This window comes from Bombina bombina, chromosome 3 (assembly GCF_027579735.1).
Source record: "Bombina bombina isolate aBomBom1 chromosome 3, aBomBom1.pri, whole genome shotgun sequence".
Lineage (NCBI taxonomy): Eukaryota > Metazoa > Chordata > Amphibia > Anura > Bombinatoridae > Bombina > Bombina bombina.
Window position 1 is genome coordinate 982151545 of NC_069501.1, and position 26840 is coordinate 982178384.

Below are 26840 nucleotides of genomic sequence, written 5' to 3' on the forward strand. Positions count from 1 at the left end.
AGATAGGCACCGGGGCTGGAAAGATAGAGTCCAAAGTCCAAGCCAAGATCAAAATCGAGAAGCAGCAGAACAGGCGACAACTTCAGAGGGGTCAGGCAAGAAGGCACTAATGATGATAGCCAAGGGTCAAAGAGCCAGAGGAGAAGATGAGGCACAAGGCAGGCAACAAACAAGGATAAAGAGAGAGCCAGAAAAATACTGAAGGCTTCTGGGAGCTGGGGAGACTAGCAACTTACTACTAGAATAAAGGGAGTTCAAGGTATTTATGGGCTTAGTGACATAACTAAACTGTGATTGGGGGATCAATGATTGTACTTGTTTAAACCCAGTAAAAAAATCAATGAATAGCAGTGAGGCATTGCTCCCCCCAGCATAGGAAAACACACCAGAAGCTGGACATAGTGCACCAATGCATAGTGTGCCAGAAGCAGAACCCAAAGTTCCTGCAGCTAGAGACACGGCACCCAAAGCGATGCCAGACTTAGTACACATGAAGAAACCCAACAACTATGGCACACCAGAATGCTTAACGCGCACTGGGAGACCCGCTGCCTGAGACGCAGCTCAGAAGCTGGCAGCAGTTTTATCAATATGGTCTGGATAAGGACCCATCCGCCAATTCTCTAAAGGGGCAGATTTTAGCTTTTTCAGTTTTGTTCCACAGAAAGATTACTAATCTTTGTGATATTCATGATTTTGTTCTGCTCTGGTCCATATTAAATCTGTTATCAAGCCAATTTCTCCTCCATGGAATCTTAACTTGGTGTTAAGGGTTTTGTGGGTTACTTCTTTTGAACCTATGCATAACATAAGGTGGATATTAAACTACTTGTAAAGTGTTAATTCTTTTGGCTATCTCTTCTGCTAGAAGATTTTCTGACCCCATCCTTATGTTTTTTTGGGGTTAATTTTTTCTTTAGCACATATTTTCCCCCTGCTTATTTTATGGTTTGTATTACTTTTTCTTACCTCATTTTGCTTGGATATACATTAGACTGAGGAATGTGTTAGGTGGGAAGGGGTTTATAGGGCTCTTGTGGTCTGGATATCTTTGCCTACTCCTAGTGGTAGAGAAGAGTAGTTCCCAGGAGTGATGGATTGTGAACTCTCACCACCATGAAAGAAATTAATCAGGTAAGCATAAATTATTTTTTTTTGCGCTCATATGGTAGTTCGTATTATAAGTTGAAAGTAAAAAGTTTTTGTTTGGGCAACCGCATTAACATACTCCCCTATAGAAGTGGACGGAGCAAAAAAAGGGGTAAAAACACCTTACTTGCGCACAAACCCGATCTCATATTCTCAAGTGCTCTTACCCAACATGAAAACATGAATTTCTCACATGCCAATGTTCTTCACATAGCAGAATATGTTCTAGTTATTAATAAATACATATTTCTACATATATCTGAAGGTATTTTTGATTAATATGTATCTATTACTATATATAAATGTGTGTAAGTGTGTGTATGTATATATATATATATATATATATATATATATATATATATATATATATATATATATATATAAAATATATAGGTATATATAAATAAAGTCACAAGCAAGCAATAGACCAGGCAGGACTCAAGGCGCTAATAATTCAAAAGTCAGCTTTATTTTGGAAACTTTAAAATCTTAGGTTAGCAGAGCATGACAGCTCCCAGACAAAAGTGTCTGAATCTATATAATATATATAAATAAAGATATATATATATATATAAAATATATATATATAGGTATATCTGGGGTTGTCTAAAAAATCAAGCGCACAAAAGCACTTCTTATAGTGCAATAAATTTTAATAGAATTAAAACAATTTTTACAATATTTAAATTCCCATACAAATGGGTACTAACAAAAGAGCCCTCAATCAAATGAGGTAAGATGCAGGCACAACTGTACAGGTTAAAGGTGCAACTCCTGTGGGTTAAATATAATCCCAGTTTCCTCTCCCTCCGGTTTGCAAGATTAACTGGTGTCACTGTTTAGTTATAGTGGTTAGTAACGTCAACTCCACTTGAAATGGCCGTACACATAAATGGTTGGATACCTAGGCTAATTAGAGTAAACACACATTCACTAATAGTGTGGTGTGTCCCCAATTTATGCCTAATCGGTATATTTACCAGAAAATTCACAAGCGCAAGTTTGCGATAACAGTCAGACGCCCAGTATCAGCATGGCCTAATGCGTTTCACGGGGAATCCGCTTTGTCAGAGGCTTTTTATATAGGTATATCTACTTAAAAATACATAGAATATATTCTGCTATATGCAGTACACTAGAATGCAAAGTATTTACAGGGGAAGGGGGAGAGGGGGGGGGAGGGGGGGGGAGAGAGGGGGGAGGAGGGGAGAGGGGGTGGCACAGGGGGAGGGAGGGGGGAGAGGAGGGGGAGAGGGGGAAGGGGATAGAGGGGGGAGGGGGGGAGAGGGGGCAACATAGAGCGGGGAGAGAGAGGGGGGAGAGAGAGGGGAGGGGGGAGAGAGAGGGGAGGGGGGGAGAGGGGGAGAGAGAGAGGGGGGAGAGAGAGAGGGGGAGAGAGAGAGTGCAAAAGAGAGGGAGACAGAGAGCGCAGAAGAGAGGGGGGAGAGAGAGGGGAGGGGAAGAGAGAGAGAGGGGAAGAGAGAGAGATGGGGGAGAGAGAGAGAGGGGGGAGAGAGAGAGAGGGGGGAGAGAGAGAGCGCAAAAGAGAGGGGGGACAGAGAGCACAGAAGAGAGGGGGCAGAGAGAGAGCGCAAAGAGAGGGGGAGTGAGAGAGCGCAAAAGAGAGGGGGAGTGAGAGAGAGCAAAAGAGAGGGGGAGAGAGAGAGCGCAAAAGAGAGCGGGAGTGAGAGAGCGCAAAAGAGAGGGGGAGAGAGCGCAAAAGAGAGGGGGAGAGGGCTCAAAAGAGAGGGGGAGAGAGTGCAAAAGAGAGGGGGAAAGAGCGCAAAAGAGGGGGGGGAGAGAGAGAGAGAGAAAGAGAAGGGGAGGGAGAGAGAGCGCAAGGGGTGGGACCGCTGTTCTGCAAAAAATGGCCCATGTGAATGGGCTTTAGGACTAGTATTATTATAAACAGCCTAAGCCCCCCCCCCCCCCCCCCCGGCCTTGTCGGTCCAAAATTTACAGAGGGAAAGGAGGATATAGGAAGGGAAAAAAACTCTCTACTCACCATGTGTGAATATCAGCTTTTGACACCAGAATTGTTAGGGGTACTTTTTAGGGCTGGATACACCTTATCACCATTAAGTATTCTAAACCCCAGCTGGAGAAGAGCATTGCACCTGATACAAGATCTGGGGAACAGACTGAAGTATAACAATTGTTCTGTTTATTGACCGGCCACAATGCGGTTATATAGTTTACATCTCATACATTGTAAATTGACACAGAGGGCTTTCATACACGCCCCCTTATTGCAACATACTCAGTAGAAAATAACAGAACTTGGTAGTAGATTCAGGAGTAATTTGAAGAAGCACTTCTTTACAGAAAGAGTGATTGATTTATGGAAAAAACTTCCTCAAGAGGTAGTAGCGACAAACACTGTGGGGGACTTTAAAAATGAATGGGACAAGCATAAGGCTATCCTACAAACTAGATAAGTTTATACTGTTAGGTAATATCGGGAAGACTTGCAGGGCCTATGGATCTTATCTGCCGTCAATATCTATGTTTCTATGGTACATTAAATTGTTTATGTAAAAAGCAAGGAAACTTAGACATTTGTCCTTGGTATAATATAAGATAAGAAGAAATATGGTGAGACAACGGTGATACTAGCAGGCATGGTTATGCTTGGCAACAAGATAAAAATGTTATTCTCTGAGAACAGATGTCAGCAGACTAAGTTGACAAAAACAAAATAAGTTGACAAAAACAATAGTTCAGTGTTAGTTCAGAAATGCTGAATAAGTACAAAATGGAAAAGTAACAAGATGGAGGCAGGTTGGTTATATATTTTTACAGTATACCTATGTATTTGTGTTTTATATGTGTATAATCTTATATTTAAAACAAGTCAAAGTTCCTTAAAGGGACACTAAAGTAAAAAAAATGAATTTTATGATTCAGATAGAACACACAATTTTAAACATCTTTGCAATTTACTTATATCATCAAATTGTGCATATTTTTATATGCACAGTTTCTGAGGTACCAACTCTCTATTGAGCATGTGCAAGAGTTAAGTGTATATGTATATTTGATTGGCTGATGGCTGTCACATGGCACTGGGGGCCTGCAAATGGAAGAAATCTCAAAAATATCAGAAAAAAAAACTACAGTTCATTTGAAATTCAGAGTATGTGCTCTTGAATGATCTTTTTACTATGGATTTGTTGATAATGCAATTCTACTCTATGAGATGGTCCTTTAATTAGTAAACATGCAGTAAAAATTTTTTTAATACAACCCTCAGTGTGTTACAGAGAAGTAGGGCTCATAGAATTAGGGCTAATAAAGGATTATGATTGATTTACTGCCTCAAAGGGGTTAAACACTTAGCAAATTTTCAGATTTTCAGCTCCTGAGCAGAACATGACCAATGATTGGAGGCTTATGAGACTTCCTCTTTTGACTGGCTAATTGGAGTGTTCTTCTTGGGAGATGCTATGCTTGTAGCTCCTGATCAGGAATTTACCTATGCATTTAACACATTTGTGGGTGTTAAACCCATACAGCTAGATTACGAATTGTGCGTTCGTCTTTTAACACTGAAAATATGGCATTTTCAGTGTAAAAACAGCACCGCAGCCATTACAAGTCGTCGGTATAGCTGTACTGCAAGCCTTTTAGCCTATAACGCAACGTCAGTACCACACTCGTAAAAATTACGTTTTTTCATGGGATTCCCATAGCGCTGCCATTACGAATTTTGTGGTGAGGTTAAAAAAACCTGCATTACAGCCTAAAATGACAAGATCTGTACCGCCATCTAAAAGCAGTAGTTATGAGTTTTACGCTACAAATCTGTAACATAAAACTCATAACTAAACTGCTACAAAGTACACTAAACACCCAGAAACTACCTATTAACCCCTAAACTGAGGCCCTCCCGCATCGCAAATACTATATTAAATTTATTAACCCCTAATCTGCCGCTCCCGACATCGCCGCCACTAAAAAAATTATTAACCCCTATTCAGCCACTCCCCGATATCGTCACCACTATAATAAAGTTATTAACCCCTAAGCCTCCACCCTCCCGCATCGCAAACACTATTTAAATATAATTAATCCCTAATCTGCCGTCCACCCACATCGTCCCCACTATACTAAAGTTATTAAGCCCTACACAGCTGCCACTATAATAAACCTATTAACCCCTAAACCACAAGCTCCCCACTACAAAATATACTAAAGTAAACTATTAACCCCTAAACCGAAAGCCCCACACATCGCAATAAACTAAATTAAACTAGTAACCCCAAACCTAACGCCCCCCTAACTTTAGATTAAAATTACAATTTCCCTATCTTAAATTAAATTAAAATTTACCTGTCAAATTAAAAAACTAAGTTTAAACTAACAATTAAACTAATATAATTATTAAACTAAAATAAGACTAACTACAAACTAAAGAAAACTAAACTACACATTAAAAAAATCCTAACACTACTTACAAAGTATCTAAATACAAAAAATAAAAAAGACTAAATTACAAAAAATAACAAACACTAAATTACGAAAAATAACAAACGAAATTATCGAGAAAAAAAAAGAATTACACCTAATCTAATAGACCTATCAAAATAAATAAAGCCCCCCCCAAATAAAAAAATCCCTAGCCTACAATAAACAACCAATAGCCCTTAAAAGGGCCTTTTGTAGGTCATTGCCCTAAGTTAAACAGCTCTTTTACCTGTAAAAAAAAATACAAAGACCCCCCAACAGTAAAAGCCACCACCCAACCAACCCCCCAAAATAAAAACCTAACTCTAAAAAAAACCTAAGCTGCCCAATGCCCTGAAATGGGCATTTGGATGGGCATTGCGCTTAAAAGGGCATTTAGCTCTTTTACATGCCCAAACCCTAATCTAAAATAAAAACCCACCCAAAAAAACCTTACAAAAAAGACTAACACTAACCCCCGACGATCCACTTACAGTTTTTGAAGTCCCGCTTAAACGATCTTCATCTAGGCAGATGAAGTGAGAGCTGCTTAAATCCTATTGGCTGATTTTAACATTCAATAGGATTTTAGCAACTCTAATTCCTATTGGCTGATTCAAATGTTTCAGCCAATAGGAATGCAAGGGACGCCATCTTGAATTGCATACCTTTCATTGAAGATTCAGTGTACGGTGGCGACTATATGAAGAGGATGCTCCGCGTCGCATATCTTCAGGATGGACCCGCTCCGCAGGACTTCAAAAATTGTAAGTGGATCGTCGGGCGTTAGTGTTAGGCTTTTTTTGGGTGGGTTTTTATTTTAGATTAATGTTTGGGCATGTAAAATAGCTAAATGCCCTTTTCAGGGCAATGCCCTTTTCAAGGCAATGGGTAGCTTAGGTTTTTTTTAAATAGTTTTTTTATTTTGTAGGTTTGGGGGTGGGGTTTGTAATGTTAGTGGGGGTTTGTAATTTGTTTCTGAAAAAGAGCTGATATCTTTAGGGCAATGCCCTACAAAAGGCCCTTTTAAGGGCCATTGGTAGTTTATTCTAGATTAGGTTTTTTATTTTGGGGTGCTTTTTTTTAATGGGTATTAGAATTGGAATAATTTTTATTATTTTTGATCATTTGTTTTTTATTTTGTGTAATGTATTTTCTTCGTTTTGGGGTGGGTTTTTATTTTTAGATTAGGGCTTGGGCAGCAAAAGAGCTAAATGCCCTTTAAAGGGAAATGCCCATACCATACCTTTTCAGGGCAATGGGTAGATTAGGTTTTACTTTCTTTTTAATTTGTGGGTTTGGGGTTTTTTTATAGCAAAAGAGCTGTTAACTTTAGGGCAATGCCCTACATAAGGCACTTTTTAGGGCCCCCAAAAGGCCCTTTTAAGGGCCCTTGGTAGGTTATTCTAGATTAGGCTTTCTTTCATGTAATTAGCAAGAGTCCATGAGCTAGTGACGTATGGGATATACATTCCTACCAGGAGGGGCAAAGTTTCCCAAACCTCAAAATGCCTATAAATACACCCCTCACCACACCCACAAATCAGTTTTACAAACTTTGCCTCCTATGGAGGTGGTGAAGTAAGTTTGTGCTAGATTCTACGTTGATATGCGCTCAGAAGCAGGTTGGAGCCCGGTTTTCCTCTCAGCGTGCAGTGAATGTCAGAGGGATGTGAGGAGAGTATTGCCTGTTTGAATTCAATGATCTCCTTCTACGGGGTCTATTTCATGGGTTGGGTTCTCTGTTATCGGTCGTAGAGATTCATCTCTTACCTCCCTTTTCAGATCGACGATATACTCTTATATATACCATTACCTCTGCTGATTCTCGTTTCAGTACTGGTTTGGCTTTCTACAACATGTAGATGAGTGTCCTGGGGTAAGTAAGTCTTATTTTCTGTGACACTCTAAAGCTATGGTTGGGCACTTTTTTATAAAGTTCTAAATATATGTATTCAAACATTTATTTGCCTTGACTCAGGATGTTCAACATTTCCTTATTTCAGACAGTCAGTTTCATATTTGGGATAATGCATTTGAATATATCATTTTTATCTTACCTTAAAATTTGACTTTTCCCTGTGGGCTGTTAGGCTCGCGGGGGCTGAAAATGCTTCATTTTATTGCGTCATTCTTGGCGCGGACTTTCTTGGCGCAAAATTTTTTTTTCTATTTCCGGCGTCATACGTGTCGCCGGAAGTTGCGTCATTTTTGACGTTTTTCGCGCCAAAAATGTCGGCGTTCCGGATGTGGCGTCATTTTTGGCGCTAATAGCATTTAGGCGCCAAATATTGTGGGCGTCAAATTTGTCTCCACTTTATTTAAGTCTCATTATTTGTTGCTTCTGGTTGCTAGAAGCTTGTTCACTGGCATTTTTTCCCATTCCTGAAACTGTCATTTAAGGAATTTGATCAATTTTGCTTTATATGTTGTTTTTTCTATTACATATTGCAAGATGTCCCACGTTGCAACTGAGTCAGAAGATACTACTGGAAAATCGTTGCCTGGTGCTGGAACTACCAAAGCTAAGTGTATCTGCTGTAAACTTTTGGTAGTTGTTCCTCCAGCTGTTGTTTGTATTACATGTCATGACAAACTTGTTAATGCAGAAAATATTTCCTTTAGTAAAGTACCATTACCTGTTGCAGTTCCATCAACATCTAATGTTCAGAGTGTTCCTGATAACATAAGAGATTTTGTTTCTGAATCCATTAAGAAGGCTATGTCTGTTATTCCTCCTTCTGGTAAACATAAAAAGTCTTTTAAAACTTCTCTTTATACAGATGAATTTTTAAATGAACATCATCATTCTGATTCTAATGATTCTTCTGATACAGAGGATTCTGTCTCAGAGGTTGATGCTGATAAATCGTCATATTTATTTAAAATGGAATTTATCCGTTCTTTACTTAAGAAGTCCTAATTGCATTAGAAATTGAGGATTTTGGTCCTCTTGATACTAAATCTAAACGTTTAGACAAGGTCTTTAGATCTCCTGTGGTTATTCCAGAAGTTTTTCCTGTTCCTGGTGCTATTTCTGAAGTAATTTCCAGAGAATGGAATAATTTGGGTAATTCATTTACTCCTTCTAAACGTTTTAAGCAATTATATCCTGTACCGTCCGACAGATTAGAGTTTTGGGACAAAATCCCTAAAGTTGATGAGGCTATTTCTACCCTTGCTAAACGTACTACTATTCCTACGGCAGATGGTACTTCCTTTAAGGATCCTTTAGATAGGAAAATTGAATCCTTTCTAAGAAAAGCTTATCTGTATTCAGGTAATCTTCTTAGACCTGCTATATCATTGGCTGATGTTGCTGCAGCTTCAACTTTTTGGTTGGAAACTTTAGCGCAACAAGTAACAGATCATGATTCTCATAATATTATTATTCTTCTTCAACATGCTAATAATTTTATCTGTGATGCCATTTTTGATATTATCAGAGTTGATGTCAGGTTTATGTCTCTAGCTATTTTAGCTAGAAGAGCTTTATGGCTTAAAACTTGGAATGCTGATATGTCTTCTAAATCAACTCTACTTTCCCTTTCTTTCCAGGGTAACAAATTATTTGGTTCTCAGTTGGATTCTATTATCTCAACTGTTACTGGTGGGAAAGGAACTTTTTTACCACAGGATAAAAAATCTAAAGGTAAAAACAGGGCTAATAATCGTTTTTGTTCCTTTCGTTTCAACAAAGAACAAAAGCCTGATCCTTCATCCTCAGGAGCAGTTTCAGTTTGGAAACCATCTCCAGTCTGGAATAAATCCAAGCCTTCTAGAAAAGCAAAGCCAGCTTCTAAGTCCACATGAAGGTGCGGCCCTCATTCCAGCTCAGCTGGTAGGGGGCAGATTACGTTTTTTCAAAGAAATTTGGATCAATTCTGTTCACAATCTTTGGATTCAGAACATTGTTTCAGAAGGGTACAGAATTGGTTTCAAGATAAGACATCCTGCAAAGAGATTTTTTCTTTCCCGTGTCCCAGTAAACCCAGTGAAAGCTCAAGCATTTCTGAAATGTGTTTCAGATCTAGAGTTGGCTGGAGTAATTATGCCAGTTCCAGTTTTGGAACAGGGGCTGGGGTTTTATTCGAATCTCTTCATTGTACCCAAGAAGGAGAATTCCTTCAGACCAGTTCTGGATCTAAAAATATTGAATCGTTATCTAAGGATACCAACATTCAAAATGGTAACTGTAAGGACTATATTGCCTTTTGTTCAGCAAGGGCATTATATGTCTACAATAGATTTACAGGATGCATATCTGCATATTCCGATTCATCCAGCTCACTATCAGTTCCTGAGATTCTCTTTTCTGGACAAGCATTACCAGTTTGTGGCTCTGCCGTTTGGCCTAGCTACAGCTCCAAGAATTTTTACAAAGGTTCTCGGTGCCCTTCTGTCTGTAATCAGAGAACAGGGTATTGTGGTATTTCCTTATTTGGACGATATCTTGGTACTTGCTCAGTCTTCACATTTAGCAGAATCTCATACGAATCGACTTGTGTTGTTTCTTCAAGATCATGGTTGGAGGATCAATTCACTAAAAAGTTCATTGATTCCTCAGACAAAGGTAACCTTTTTAGGGTTCCAGATAGATTCAGTGTCCATGACTCTATCTTTGACAGACAAGAGACGTCTAAAATTGATTTCAGCTTGTCGAAACCTTCAGTCACAATCATTCCCTTCGGTAGCCTTATGCATGGAAATTCTAGGTCTTATGACTGCTGCATCGGACGCGATCCCCTTTGCTCGTTTTCACATGCGACCTCTTCAGCTCTGTATGCTGAACCAATGGTGCAGGGATTACACAAAGATATCTCAATTAATATCTTTAAAACCGATTGTCCGACATTCTCTAACGTGGTGGACAGATCACCATCGTTTAATTCAGGGGGCTTCTTTTGTTCTTGCGACCTGGACTATAATCTCAACAGATGCAAGTCTTACAGGTTGGGGAGCTGTGTGGGGGTCTCTGACGGCACAAGGGGTTTGGGAATCTCAGGAGGTGAGATTACCGATCAATATTTTGGAACTCCGTGCAATTTTCAGAGCTCTTCAGTCTTGGCCTCTTCTGAAGAGAGAGTCGTTCATTTGTTTTCAGACAGACAATGTCACAAACGTGGCATACATCAATCATCAAGGAGGGACTCGCAGTCCTCTGGCTATGAAAGAAGTATCTCGAATTCTGGTTTGGGCGGAATCCAGCTCCTGTCTAATCTCTGCGGTTCATATCCCAGGTATAGACAATTGGGAAGCGGATTATCTCAGTCGCCAAACGTTGCATCCGGGCGAATGGTCTCTTCACCCAGAGGTATTTCTTCAAATTGTTCAAATGTGGGAACTCCCAGAAATAGATCTGATGGCTTCTCATCTAAACAAGAAACTTCCCAGGTATCTGTCCAGATCCCGGGATCCTCAGGCGGAGGCAGTGGATGCATTATCACTTCCTTGGAAGTATCATCCTGCCTATATCTTTCCGCCTCTAGTTCTTCTTCCAAGAGTAATCTCCAAGATTCTGAAGGAATGTTCGTTTGTTCTGCTGGTAGCTCCAGCATGGCCTCACAGGTTTTGGTATGCGGATCTTGTCCGGATGGCCTCTTGCCAGCCGTGGACTCTTCCGTTAAGACCAGACCTTCTGTCACAAGGTCCTTTCCTCCATCAGGATCTCAAATCCTTAAATTTAAAGGTATGGAGATTGAACGCTTGATTCTTGGTCAAAGAGGTTTCTCTGACTCTGTGATTAATACTATGTTACAGGCTCGTAAATCTGTATCTAGAGAGATATATTATAGAGTCTGGAAGACTTATATTTCTTGGTGTCTTTCTCATCATTTTTCCTGGCATTCTTTTAGAATTCCGAGAATTTTACAGTTTCTTCAGGATGGTTTAGATAAAGGTTTGTCCGCAAGTTCCTTGAAAGGACAAATCTCTGCTCTTTCTGTTCTTTTTCACAGAAAGATTGCTAATCTTCCTGATATTCATTGTTTTGTACAAGCTTTGGTTCGTATAAAACCTGTCATTAAGTCAATTTCTCCTCCTTGGAGTTTGAATTTGGTTCTGAGGGCTCTTCAAGCTCCTCATTTTGAACCCATGCATTCATTGGACATTAAATTACTTTCTTGGAAAGTTTTGTTCCTTTTGGCCATCTCTTCTGCCAGAAGAGTCTCTGAATTATCTGCTCTTTCTTGTGAGTCTCCTTTTCTGATTTTTCATCAGGATAAGGCGGTGTTGCGAACTTCTTTTGAATTTTTACCTAAGGTTGTGAATTCCAACAATATTAGTAGAGAAATTGTGGTTCCTTCATTATGTCCTAATCCTAAGAATTCTAAGGATAAATCGTTGCATTCTTTGGATGTTGTTAGAGCTTTGAAATATTATGTTGAGGCTACTAAGTCTTTCCGTAAGACTTCTAGTCTATTTGTCATCTTTTCCGGTTCTAGGAAAGGTCAGAAAGCTTCTGCCATTTCTTTGGCATCTTGGTTGAAATCCTTAATTCACCATGCTTATGTCGAGTCGGGTAAAACTCCGCCTCAAAGGATTACAGCTCATTCTACTAGGTCAGTTTCTACTTCCTGGGCGTTTAGGAATGAGGCTTCGGTTGATCAGATTTGCAAAGCAGCAACTTGGTCCTCTTTGCATACTTTTACTAAATTCTACCATTTTGATGTGTTTTCTTCTTCTGAAGCAGTTTTTGGTAGAAAAGTACTTCAGGCAGCGGTTTCAGTTTGAATCTTCTGCTTATGTTTTCATTAAACTTTATTTTGGGTGTGGATTATTTTCAGCAGGAATTGGCTGTCTTTATTTATCCCTCCCTCTCTAGTGACTCTTGGGTGGAAAGATCCACATCTTGGGTAGTCATTATCCCATACGTCACTAGCTCATGGACTCTTGCTAATTACATGAAAGAAAACATAATTTATGTAAGAACTTACCTGATAAATTCATTTCTTTCATATTAGCAAGAGTCCATGAGGCTCACCCTTTTTGGTGGTTATGATTTTTTTGTATAAAGCACAACTATTCCAATTCCTTATTTTATATGCTTTCGCACTTTTTTATCACCCCACTTCTTGGCTATTCGTTAAACTGATTTGTGGGTGTGGTGAGGGGTGTATTTATAGGCATTTTGAGGTTTGGGAAACTTTGCCCCTCCTGGTAGGAATGTATACGTCACTAGCTCATGGACTCTTGCTAATATGAAAAGAAATTAATTTATCAGGTAAGTTCTTACATAAATTATGTTTTTTTATTTTGGGGTGTTTTTCTAAAGGGTATTAGAATAGGAATAATTTTTATTTTTTTGGATAATTTCGTTTTGTTTTTCTTTGTAATGGTAGTTTTTTTTTATTTTTTGTGATTTTAGTGTTTTTTTAATTTTTTTTTAATTTTAGGTTAGTTTAGTGTAAGGTAGTTTAGGATTTATTTCGCAGGTAAGTTTGTATTTATTTGAACTAGGTAGTTAGTAAATAGTTAATAACTATTTACTAACTAGTCTACCTAGTTAAAATAAATACAAACTTACCTGTGAAATAAAAATAAAACCTAAGCTAGCTAAAATATAACAGTTATATTGTAGCTATCTTAGGTTTTATTTCACAGGTAAGTATTTAATTTTAACTAGGTATTATTTAGTTAAAGTGAATATCAATTTTGATGCTAAAGTGCCCGGTTTTTAAAAATTTGTTCAAAATTTACATTTCACTCCTGTTGAGAAAAAAAACTTAACTTTTAATCTTCACAGCAGCTCCAGCTTCCTCCACCCATCGCAAAGCCTCTTCCTGGGTCTAAAATGAGGAATCCGGCTTCCTCCAAAAACGGCGTTGAATCAGACACTGATTCCCCCGGGGGGAAAGCCGTGATTGGAGGATGACCTATCCATCATTTCTGACGTCAGAATTGGCTTGCAACGACCGGAGGAAACTGGAGCTGCTGTCAAGATTAAAAGGTAATTTTTTTTCACAACAGGAGTGAAATGTAAATTTTGATGAATTAAAGTGCCCCTGTTTTTAATTACATTTTTAAAAACCGGGCACTTAAAGGGCCAGTAAACCTAAAAAATAATGTTATATAATTCTGCACATAGTACAGAATTATATAACATTATATTAGTGCAAGTTTTTTATTACATAACATCTCCGGTATTTTTAATAAAAATAAGAGGGTTTTCCAGACCCGCTTGCTCCTGCTCGCTCGCTCCTGCTCTGTCTATCAGCAGGAGCGAGCTGCATTGAATGTTATGGCGCGGTCGGGCCGGGCTGTGACTAAACAGCTGGCCCGATGCGCTCTGAAGAAAAACCAGACCCGCTCAGTAGAGCACAGAGGGCGGGTCTGGAAAACCCTCTTATTTTTATTAAAAATACCGGAGATGTTATATAATAAAAAAACTTGCACTAATATAATGTTATATAATAAAAAACGTGCACTAATATAATGTTATATAATTCTGCACTATGTGCAGAATTATATAACATTATTTTTTAGGTTTACTGACCCTTTAAGCTTCAAAATTGACATTCACTTTAATAATTGTAACTTTAGTTTAGCTCTATTGTAATTATGTTAAAGTTAGGGGGTGTTAGGTTTAGGGATAGGGTTAGGTTTAGGGGTAGGTGTAGGGGTTAATAGTTTCCTTTAGATTTTTGCGATGTGGGGAGCTGGTGGTTTAGGGGTTAATAGATTTATTTAGTGGTTGTGATGTGGGAGGCCAAAGGTTTAGGGGTTAATAGCTTTATTTAGTTGCGGGGATGTCGGGGAGCGGCGGAATAGGGGTTAAATAGATTTATTATAGTGTGGACGATGTTGGGGTGCAGGGGAATAGGGGTTATTAACTGTAGTATAGTGGCAGTGATATCGGGAGCGGCAGATTAGGGGTTAATAGCTTTATTTAGGTGGTGGCGATATCAGGGGCAGCAGATTAGGGGTTAATAACATTATGTAGGTGCCGGTGATGTCCGTGGGGGGCAGAATAGGGGTATTTAGACTCTGGGTTTGTGTTAGGATGTTAGGTTTAAATGTTAGTTTTTTTCCCCCCCATAGACATAAATGGGGCTGCGTTACGGAGCTTTTCTTTTCCTGTGATTGAAGATGTTAGACTTTTTTCTGACCCGCTCTCCCCATTGATTGACTATGGGGAAAGCGTGCATGAGCACATCAAAACAGCGCTTGTTTTTTGTGCGGTATGGAGCTTAAAAGCACCATATTCCACGCACAAGCTGGGTTTTGAAAAACTTGTAATGGCTGCGCTATAGGGGGTTAAATAACGCAACTTTTGTTGCGTTCGTTAATTTCCATATAGTGCGCATAACTCGTAATCTATCTGATAGTTAAGTAGGGTCAATAGAGCAAAAATGGCATCCTCTAATAAATTAGCATATGTAAGTTTCACAATAGAATGTCTGTTTAATTGAACTTCTATAAAGGCATCATGCAAGTAAGGGGATCCCTGCACAACACTGAATATATTTACAATGCGTCATCATTATGAAATGCACATCATATATAAAACCAACAGGACAGTCAACTATCTTAAAGGGACATGAAACCCAAAATTTTTCTTTCATGATTCAGATAGAGACTACGATTTTAAACAACTTTTCCAATTTACTTCTATTATTTAATTTGCTTCCTTCTCTTGTTATCCTTTGCTGAAAGGTTTATCTTGGCAAGCTCAGGAGCCGTAAAGAACCTAGGTTCTAGCTGCTGATTGGTGGATGCATATATATATATATATATATATATATATATATATATACACCGATTGTCATTGGCTCACCCATGTGTTCTGTCAGCAACCAGTAGTGCATTGCTGCTTCTTCAACAAATAATACTAAGAGAATGAAACAAATTATATAATAGAAGTAAATTAGAAAGTTGTTTAAAATTGTATTCTCTATCTGAATCATGACAGAACTATTTTGAGTTTCATGTCCCTTTAACAATATCCAGAGGTAAATAACTAACTTGTTGTTGCATCTTATTGGTTCTAAGTAATTATAAGATACAGGTGGCCCTCGGTTTACAAAGGTTCAATTTACACTGTTTCAGAATAACAATCTTTTTTCCAGTTATGTGACTGCTATTGAAAAGCATAGAGAAACAGTGCATTTATTAAAATAGCCAGTAGGTGGAACTGTCCGCTTGTGTTGCAGCAAAGCCAAGCAAGCTGAAATTAATCAGTTTAACCAGACCTGAGCTATCGAGCAGATTTCAAAGGAACAAGATCTTCCTGTCTATAAATCAGTCCAGATTGGAATGTATAGAAAGAACTGTTTGCAGAAAAATGCAAGTGAAGTCTGTGTTGTGTGATTATTTTATTAGGTTTATAATGCTGTTTAGCATTTTAAGTCTTCATTTCAAAGCTTTAAAAATAATGTATTAGGTGTTACTTATGACAATTGTGAGAGGGACCTGGAACCTAACTCCCTCACTTCCCATTGACTTACATTATAAACTGGGTTTCAATTTACAACGGTTTCGATTTACAACCATTCCTTCTGGAACCTAACCCCGGCGTAAACTGAGAGCTACCTGTATTTATATTAATATTTTACTGCATCTTTTCATGTCTCATGCTGCCTTTTTATTTAACATCAATTTAATTTGTCCCTTTCTTCTTACAGGCTGTTTTTGGAGAGAAACCTCGAGTACCAGAGTATAAAGTAGTGTCTATGCGTAAATCACCCTTTATCCTTCTGCACTATGGCACCTTCAAGGCATGCTGGGACTGCTTGATCCTACTGGCCACCTTGTATGTGGCAGTGACTGTACCCTACAGTGTCTGTTTCAGCAGTGGTAAAGAGGAAGGGACTTCTGGTCCGCGCAGCCCTCCAAGTACATGTGACCTCTTGGTGGAAATCCTCTTTATTCTAGGTGACTGTCAAGTGATGGTGTAAAGAGTTGATGAATTGCAATTAGTAAGATGCCTGAACTTCCTATTACATCTTAATTTATTTGTCAGTTAACAGAACTGAAACTAGCAAATAGAAGTGGGACAGATAATATTGGGATTGGGCTCATATAATGCAAGAAAATGTTGTTGAAACAAACACAACTGTGCTAAAAGTGGCTGCACCCTGGTTGGGTACTTTCCCATAGGGCAAGCTATTAAACTCTGTCACAAGTTGAGCACTTCTCTTTCTTACGGCTAGATTTAGAGTTTTGTCGGTAAGGACTGGCGTAGCTAACGCTGGCTTTTTTCTGGCCGCACCATAAAAACAACTCTGGTATTGAGAGTCCACATAAAGGCTGCGTTAGGCTCCAAAAATGGAGTGTAGAGCATATTTAACGCAGCTTCAACTCTCGATACCAGAGTTGCTTACGGACGCGGCCAGCCTCAAAAACGTGCTCGTGCACGATTCCCCCATAGGAAACAATGAGGCTGTTTGAGCTGAAAAAAAACCTAACACCTGCAAAAAAGCCGCGTTCAGCTCCTAACGCAGCCCCATTGTTTGCTATGGGGAAACACTTCCTACGTCTGCACCTAACACCCTAACATGTACCCCGAGTCTAAACACCCCTAGCCTTACACTTATTAACCCCTAATCTCCCACCCCCGCTATCGCTGACCCCTGCATATTATTTTTAACCCCTAATCTGCTGCTCCGTAAACCGCCGCTACTTACATTATCCTTATGTTCCCCTAATCTGCTGCCCCTAACACCGCCGACCCCTATATTATATTTATTAACCCCTAATCTGCCCCCACAACGTCGCCTCCACCTGCCTACACTTATTAACCCCTAATCTGCCGAGCGGACTGCACCGCTATCATAATAAAGTTATTAACCCCTAATCCGCCTCACTAACCCTATAATAAATGGTATTAACCCCTAATCTGCCCTCCCTAACATTGACGACACCTAACTTCAATTATTAACCCCTAATCTGCCGACCGGAGCTCACCGCTATTCTAATAAATGTATTAACCCCTAAAGCTAAGTCTAACCCTAACACTAACACCCCCCTAACTTAAATATAATTTAAATCTAATGAAATTAATTAACTCTTATTAAATAAATTATTCCTATTTAAAGCTAAATACTTACCTGTAAAATAAATCCTAATATAGCTACAATATAAATTATAATTATATTATAGCTATTTTAGGATTAATATTTATTTTACAGGTAACTTTGTATTTATTTTAACCAGGTACAATAGCTATTAAATAGTTAAGAACTATTTAATAGCTAAAATAGTTAAAATAATTACAACATTACCTGTAAAATAAATCCTAACCTAAGTTACAATTAAACCTAACACTATACTATCATTAAATTAATTAAATAAAATCGGAACAGCCATCTTGGATGACGTCCCTTAAAGGAACCGTCATTCTTCAGTTGGACGTTGCCGGATGAAGATGGGTCCGCGGTGGAGGTCTTCAGGATGGAGCCGGTCCTCATCGGATGAAGATAGAAGATGCCGCTTGGAAGATGATGGTTGCCGGTCCGGATCTACTCTTCTTCCCGGATAGGATGAAGACTTTGGAGCCTCTTCTGGACCTCTTCAGCCACCGGATGATGGATCGCCAGCCCCCACTTGGGTTGGATGAAGATTTTGGAGCCAGGACCGATCGGTGATACCCGGTGAGGTGAAGACAAGGTAGGATGATCTTCAGGGGCTTAGTGTTAGGTTTATTTAAGGGGGGTTTGGGTTAGATTAGGGGTATGTGGGTGGTGGGTTGTAATGTTGGGGGGGGGTATTGTATGGTTTTTTTACAGGCAAAAGAGCTGAACTTCTTGGGGCATGCCCCGCAAAGGGCCCTGTTCAGGGCTGGTAAGGTAAAAGAGCTTTGAACTTTAGTAATTTAGAATAGGGTAGGGCATTTTTTATTTTGGGGGTCTTTGTTATTTTATTAGGGGGCTTAGAGTAGGTTTAATTAGTTTAAAATTGTTGTAATCTTTTTCTTATGTTTGTAAATATTTTTTTATTTTTTGTAACTTAGTTCTTTTTTATTTTTTGTACTTTAGTTAGTTTATTTCATTGTAGTTATTTGTAGGTATTGTATTTAATTAATGTATTGATAGTGTAGTGTTAGGTTTAATTGTAGGTAATTGTAGGTATTTTATTTAATTAATTTAATGATAGTATAGTGTTAGGTTTAATTGTAACTTAGGTTAGGATTTATTTTACAGGTAATTTTGTAATTATTTTAACTATTTTAGCTATTAAATAGTTCTTAACTATTTAATAGCTATTGTACCTGGTTAAAATAAATACAAAGTTACCTGTAAAATAAATATTAATCCTAAAATAGCTATAATATAATTATAATTTATATTGTAGCTATATTAGGATTTATTTTACAGGTAAGTATTTAGCTTTAAATAGGAATAATTTATTTAATAAGAGTTAATTAATTTCGTTAGATTTAAATTATATTTAAGTTAGGGGGGTGTTAGTGTTAGGGTTAGACTTAGCTTTAGGGGTTAATACATTTATTAGAATAGCGGTGAGCTCCGGTCGGCAGATTAGGGGTTAATAATTGAAGTTAGGTGTCGGCGATGTTAGGGAGGGCAGATTAGGGGTTAATACTATTTATTATAGGGTTAGTGAGGCGGATTAGGGGTTAATAACTTTATTATAGTAGCGGTGCGGTCCGCTCGGCAGATTAGGGGTTAATAAGTGTAGGCAGGTGGAGGCGACGTTGAGGGGGGCAGATTAGGGGTTAATAAATATAATATAGGGGTCGGCGGTGTTAGGGGCAGCAGATTAGGGGTACATAAGGATAACTTAAGTAGCTGCGCTTTGCGGTCGGCAGATTAGGGGTTAATTATTGTAGGTAGCTGGCTGCGACGTTGTGGGGGGCAGGTTAGGGGTTAATAAATATAATATAGGGGTTGGCGGTGTTAGGGGCAGCAGATTAGGGGTACATAAGGATAACGTAGGTGGCGGTCGGCAGATTAGGGGTTAAAAAAATTAATAGAGTGGCGGCGATGTGGGGGGACCTCGGTTTAGGGGTACATAGGTAGTTTATGGGTGTTAGTGTACTTTAGAGCACAGTAGTTAAGAGCTTTATGAACCGGCGTTAGCCCAGAAAGCTCAAAACTACTGACTTTTTTCTGCGGCTGGAGTTTTGTCGTTAGAATTCTTTTTTTTTTTTTTTTTAAGTTTTAAAAGTTTTATTCATCGTTGTAAACAAAAGAAACATTGTTGGGAGACACAGCTCCCATACCATACAATTCTATTATGTCATAGATTCACATTATTACTTATCAAATAAAATTGACAGTTATCCTAACTGTATAATTGTTTTTCAATTTCTTACTACTTACATTATCTTGACCGTAGTAAGGGAAGGGAAGTAAAAGGGAAAAGAAAAAGAGCAGAAAATAAAAAAAAAATCAAAACATAAGAAGGAAGATCATTGTCCTTTGATTGCATTAATCTGCTAGAAAAAAGCCTCCTCTCCTAATTATAAACTTATTACAATATTCAATACATATGTTCTTCTTGTCAAACTAATTAACAACAACTACAGACCTAGTGAGGAATGGACCAATAGGTAGAGAGAATTGACTAATAGTTGAAGGAAAAGAAGTTTAAGAAGAAAGGGAGAAAAAAAGAAGAGAGCACCCTTCTTCTTCACAGAAGGGCCCTAATGATATATAAACTGTTACCTTTACCTAATTCTCAAGAATCTTCGTCCTCCTTATTGTATGTCGTTTATCTCATTTAGGGTATAATTTAGACTGGTAAAGTATTCTGCACCAAAAGTACTCTTGACAAGTATATCGAGAGATACGTCTATCGATTAAATCTCCTCTATTACTTGAAGGTATGAACGTCTACCAATTCCCATTATCTCTTGTATAATTTAAATTAACTTATATTATCACGAGCCTATATTATAAGGGAGGTAGAGGTGGACATGAGAATCAAATAGGGAGGAGAGGGGGGGGGGGAAGGGAGGGGAAAGAAAAAAAAAAAAAAGGGGGGGGGGGAGAAGAGAGGGAGGAGAGGGCGGAGTGATGGAAGGGAACAAATCCCACCATTCCCTTATTCATTGCCGAACCATAGTCTAGGGCAGAGACCACGTTCTATTTGGTGTTGCAGCCAGGGGGAAGATTTAAAGTATAACACCACCTGTTTTGTAGATCCATAGGGAGTGAGATAATGTAGATCTTCCATTTACTGAAAAATCTAGAAACTTGTTTGGGGTTAATAGCTCTTATATTATATTGATCCAGCACCATTTGATACTGAACCTCTTTCAAGAAATCTGTGAATTTGAGTGGTTTATGGTTCCTCCAATTCCTTAAAATTAGATTACGGGCTGTCAGAACCAATACATTGATAAATCTATTATTAGGAAGGGCAATGTTGTATTTACATAAAAACAGTACCTGAAGTAACGTCAGTTTAACCTTAGTCCCCATTATCTTGGAGGCCCAGAAATTAATCTTCTGCCAAAATTGGAAATTTTTTGGGCAAGCCCAAAAAGCATGAACATAATCTGTGCATTCCTTACTACATTTAGGACAGTACCTACTTTCCCAATTCCATTTTGCCAGCCTAGCTGGAGTAAGATAAGCCCTATTTATTAATTTTAAGTGGGATTCTTTCCATGTATGCATATAAGTTGCCCTAGCTGCCAATGAGAAGCTCTGAGTAATAACCTCACTTTCTACTCTCAGTTTTTCTTTTGCCCATTTTGTTGAAATATCTGCAAGGTTATTCTGGCCCCCCGATTTCATTATAGCATGGTATACTTGGGAAATCGAATTAACCCCACCACGATATTGTGAGATTATATGTTTCAGGTATTTAGTATCTATCCCCGGTCCTGAATCTGATCTCAATTTCTCCACCCAGTGCCTAATTTGCAAATATGCAAAGAAACTCGACCTAGGGAGATGAAATTGCTGAACAATGTTCTCAAACGAACGGAGCCTCAAGTTTTCACCTTCACATATCTGTATTACATAATTCACTCCACATTTAGCCCATAGCTCAAAAACCGAAGGTTCACAAGCAATTGGGAAACTCGGGTTACCAATTAAAGGTAGAAATTCTGATTTTCTGAAGTCTACTCCCAATTCCTTACATATTTTCTGCCATGCATATACAATATATTTAAAAGTAAGCATCTGATAAACTTGATCTGGAAGTTTATTTGCCGTATGATGAAGAATCGACTTTAGACTGAAGGGTTTTATCAATGCAGATTCTATCTCGTAAAACGAGATCAAGCCCTTTTCAGTAATCCAATCCAGGGCGAATTTGGCTACTGTAGCATAGTTGTAGAATTTTATATTGGGGCACGCCATGCCTCCAAAAACTTTAGGGAGTGTTAATTTAAATAATGAGATCCATGGTTTCTTGCCCTGCCAAATAAACTGGTTAAATGCCCTGTTGAGGGTATCTAGGTCTTTCTTGTATAGCAAAAGCGGAAGATTCTGCAAGAAATATAAGAGTTTAGGGAATAACACCACTTTAATTAACATAATTCGAGCAGTAAGGGATAAAGGGAGGTTACCCCAGTTCTGCAATTTCAGAGCCAAGCCCTTAATGCACTTCTTAAAGTTTAGCTCATACCACCTATTGGGGTCCCTACTCAAAGTAATACCTAAATACGTTATCTGGGTAGCTTCTAAGAATGGATGATTACAGGGGATTGTAGGTTTGCGAATCCACATGATCTCTGATTTATCGTAATTGATTTTATATCCTGAGAAGGAGCTGAAAAGATTACATAGTTCCAATAATCGGGGGATAGCGATCCTTGAATTACTGAGAAATAGCAGAAGATCGTCTGCGAACAGAGACAGAACTAGCTTATGTCCTCCCAATTGAATACCCCGAATTTCTCGCCTTAAAAGAATTGCAAGAGGTTCAAGAGATAAGTTAAAGAGAAATGGGGACAAAGGGCACCCCTGGCGAGTACCCCGCCCCAGAGTAATTCTCTCAGTCTGTTCCCCATTAACTATGAGTGTAGAGGTTGGCCCCTTATATAATTGTGTGATGAAATGTTGAAAAGAACCGGTTATACCAAATTTTCCTAATGCTGTTATCAGGTGATCCCATATAATGGAATCGAAAGCTTTTTCAGCGTCGATTGTGAGTATAGCAAGATCTGGTTTGGGGGAGGCCCTATGTCTTTCTGTTTTATTCCAAAAGAAATCTAGGACTAATTGTAATTTCCTAAGATTTTTAACGGGATTCCTACCCGTCATGAAACCCGTCTGATCTGGGTGAACCAAGTCTCCCAAAGAAGCTTTCAGTCTATTAGCCAGGATATATGTTAGAATTTTATAGTCCTGGTTCAGAAGCGATATGGGCCTGTATGATGTGGTTAGCTCTAGATCTTTGCCTTTTTTGGGAATTAAAACTACGTTGGAAGCCGCAAATAGAATAGATTGCGGTTTGTTCCTGATAAAGTAATCGTTAAATAAGTTAACTAGGACCATTGGGATCTGATCTGGAAGTAGTTTATAAAATTCTGCTGGCAGAGAGTCTGGCCCCGGGGTTTTCCCTAACTTCAACTTCTGAATAGCCTTTACAATTTCTTCCACAGTAAAGGGTTTGTTCAATTCTAAAAGGTCCTCTTTCTTAATTTGGGGCAAGGATAACCCTTGCCAGAACTGCTGTTTTGAAACAAAATTAATCTGTTTCTCCGCATATAGTTCTTGGTAAGTCTGAAAGAAAGCTTCTCTGATTGATAAGGGGTCGGTGACTCTTCTATTCCTATAGTTAATTGCTGAAATATAATTCTTCTGCTGTCTGATCTTGACTATCCTTGCTAAGTATTTAGCTGAAACCCCATGTACCCCAGAATATAAGGCCTTCAACTTTAGATCTTCTGAAACGGAATGTTGTTTAAGAAAGAGATCGTACATAGCTTTGCTATCTTTATATTTTTGCCATTGTTCAGGCGAGGGATTGACCAGATATCTCCTATAGTTGTTGGTTAAAGTGTTTGCTAACTGCTCCTCCCTTTTCCCCCATATTGCCCTCATTTTTGCTGTATACGCCTTAATCTCCCCTCTGAAAACCGCTTTCGCGGTTTCCCAGAGGATTTCTGGCTTATCAATATAGTCTAGATTATCACTCACAAATTGATACCATCTCTTTGGAATCCATTTTTTAAAATGGGAATTGTTATAAAGATATTGGGGAAAGAAAAACTTGTTTGCTGCCGAGGCTTTACCACTTAGACCCAGCTCTAAGGAGATGATAGCGTGATCAGAGATCACGATATCCTGAATTTCTGCCCGCATTTTAAATTTCAGCATATGCTTTGCAACTAGAAAATAATCAATCCTCGAAAACGAGGCATGTGCCCAAGAGGCACAAGTATACTCCCGACAGTCCGGGTTCTGTACTCGCCAAATATCTTGTAAAACTAAACTTTTAGTAAATCTTTGAAGAATATCTGCTCCCCTAGCTTTCCTCAGCACCCTCCTGGTCTTAGATCTGTCCAATACCTGGGAGAAGGCCATATTGAAATCACCGATAACTGTTAAATTTTTCCCCGAGTGCAGAAACAATTTTAATCTTAGTTCTTCCCAAAAACTTTTATCTAGCAGATTGGGGCCATATACATTACAGTAAATAAATTTAACACCATTTACTACTATTTCCAAAATTTGGTACCTCCCATTCTGATCATTTTCTATCATTATAATTTGATAGTCCAATTGCTTATGAATTAATATGGCTAAACCTCTCTTAGATTTATCATATGGTGTGAATAATACCTCCCCAACCCATTTGCTTTTAAGTTTGATAGCCTCCTTAGGTCTAAGATGGGTTTCTTGCATAAAAACTATATCAGGATTTTGGAGTCCTAGATGTCTAATAACCAATTTCCTTTTACTTGGGGATGAAATCCCTCCAATGTTCCAAGATAAAAGTTTTAACTTAACCATTTAAGCCATTTGGGTGGTGAAAAAAAGGGAAAGGGAGACAAAAAAAAAAAAAAAAAAAAAAAAAAGGGTGGGGGGGAGGAAAAGAAAACGACTTTAAAAGTATACACAAAGAATAAAAAAGTAAATGTTTATAAAATAAAAGGGGAAGGGTAAGAGAGGGGTCCCCCCCCCCTCCCTCCCCGCCAATGACACTACTATTCCACCTTTCCACGCCTCTAGATCATCTGTGATTAAATTCCCATGGACAAAATCAACTACCTGTATCCGATTTGTCTCCATCTCTTTAGAGATCACCATTGTTCCCATTTTTCCTCTCTTTTTGATTCATTTAATCGAAATATATACATTAATTAAATTCCTATACTCTGACAGAATGACTTAATCTCTTCAGGCTTTGTAAAATTATAAGTTTCACCATCTTTCTCTAACATCACCTTAGCTGGATAAACTAATCTTGCCTTGAGATTGGCTTTAATCAAGCGAGAACAGTATGGAGCCATTTCCCTGCGCTTGCTTTGGGTCTCTAAAGAAAAATCTTGAAATAATAAAATTTTATTGGGTCCTATCATGATGTTATTGTTCTTACGATATAGTCTAAGGATATGGAATTTGTCTTGGAAATTTAAAAATTTAATGATCACAACTCTAGGTCTTGAGTGTCCCTCTAAGTTTCTTCTGGGCTGGCCTAATCTATGGGCTCTCTCTATCGGTATCCTTACATTCTTTATATTGCTACCTACTAGTTTTGGAAGCTGGATGGCAGCAAAATTAATCAGATCTTGGTACTCCGGAGTTTCCGGTAGTCCTACAACCCTTAAGTTGTTGCGCCTCGCCCTATCCTCTAATTCCTCGATTTTACCTTGCATCACTGAGAGTTTAACATCGTGTGCATTGACCATCTGGTCTTGTACTATAAATCTGTCTTCTACATCAGATACTCTTGTCTCTACATCATTCATGCGGATCGAAAATTGTTTAATTTCATTTGTAACAGTTGCCATTTCTGATTTTAAAGCTTCAAATTGTGGCATCACCAGATCTGAGATCTGTTGAATTAGTAGCACATTATCTGGACCACTCGCCCCTGTTTCATTTGGATTAAATATCTCTGAGCTACTCTCATTAGGTTTGAGCTTTTTTTCTCTTGATTTGGGTGGCATATTGGGTGGGGTGGATTTAGTATGTGAAATAAATCTTTCCATGTATTAAGTGAGTGAGTGACAAAAATTAAGCTAGATCCTGCATAAAATATCTATAGTTGGAATGTAATACTCTGTCTTGATCTTGGATCCTTTTAAGTGAGTTTAAAGTCTATATCCGGTTAGGATATGTTACAGAAAAAGTGTATTTGTGCTAAAAAAGGCACACAGTCTAGCAATATCACCAAGCTAGAACAAATCACGCAATGTGTAAAAGTGTCTTTCTTTATCTCAAAATGTGTGTGTTCAAGGGAAAAGGGTGAAAAGGAAAAAGAGACAGCAAGGCATGCATCAGAAAAAACATTCTGTATACATAATCTACTTAACCTAAAAAACAATTATTGTGAAAAGGAAACCCTCTAACTTTTTACTATATTTAAAAAAACGGGTGAATATGTGAATGCCACCTACAGAAAAATATATTGATCTCAGTCTGCTAATTCCCAATATAAATAACAAGAATAGTTATATTGTCTGAAAAAATTGTTAATTGCTATAGAAAAACAGTCTAGAATACCCTCTATCAAAAGGTTATTATACTCAAGACCAGATGCAAAGGCCTTTAAACCAACCTTTGTGGATTTATCAGACTCCTTTCCCTGCAGAAGGATTTATATCATAAAAAGCCTCATAACACTTAGCAAAGAAACTTTCTCAAGCAAACAATAACTGTTGAACAGAGTTATCAAATCAGATATAAACCACAGCGATTGTTATCTCAATATATATCAAGAAAACTTGTTACACACATAATCAGCTCTAGGGTCTTTTTGTATAGAATGGACACATTGTGGGATACAATTTATCTAGTACTCTAAAAGGTGTGAGGTGTATTCCAAACTTATCAGAGTCAATAGCTTCTGGGGCCCTTAGCCTTAATTTTCCAGTTATCTTCTAAGCACCTTGGACCCACCAAATCACTTGATTATATATATTAGGTGTTAGAATGGTAGTTATTACTTTGTGAGTCTCCACGGTCCGTTTTTATTTCAGAGAGGCCTCTTTCCCTTTTCCGGATTATAAGACCGGAGAGTGTCTCTCTAATGTGTCCCAGATATTAAATGTCCCCAAGAGCCAAAATTTAAACAGTCCAAGTTCGTAGAACAAAGTGTGTAAAGATAATAATTGCCCTTTGCTTGTAGAGTGGATTAAAGCCCCTTTAACCTCGCTA

At 38.4% G+C, this 26840-nt stretch overlaps 1 protein-coding gene across 1 annotated transcript in view; it reads left to right on the forward strand.

Moving 5' to 3' along the window:
• The window catches only part of KCNH3 (potassium voltage-gated channel subfamily H member 3), a 407712-nt gene that overhangs the window by 209162 nt on the left and 171710 nt on the right, over window positions 1-26840 (forward strand). The window contains exon 6 of the mRNA XM_053708084.1: window positions 16218-16467. Coding sequence (XP_053564059.1) covers window positions 16218-16467 — 250 coding nt within the window. The remainder of the gene's footprint in view (window positions 1-16217; window positions 16468-26840) is intronic.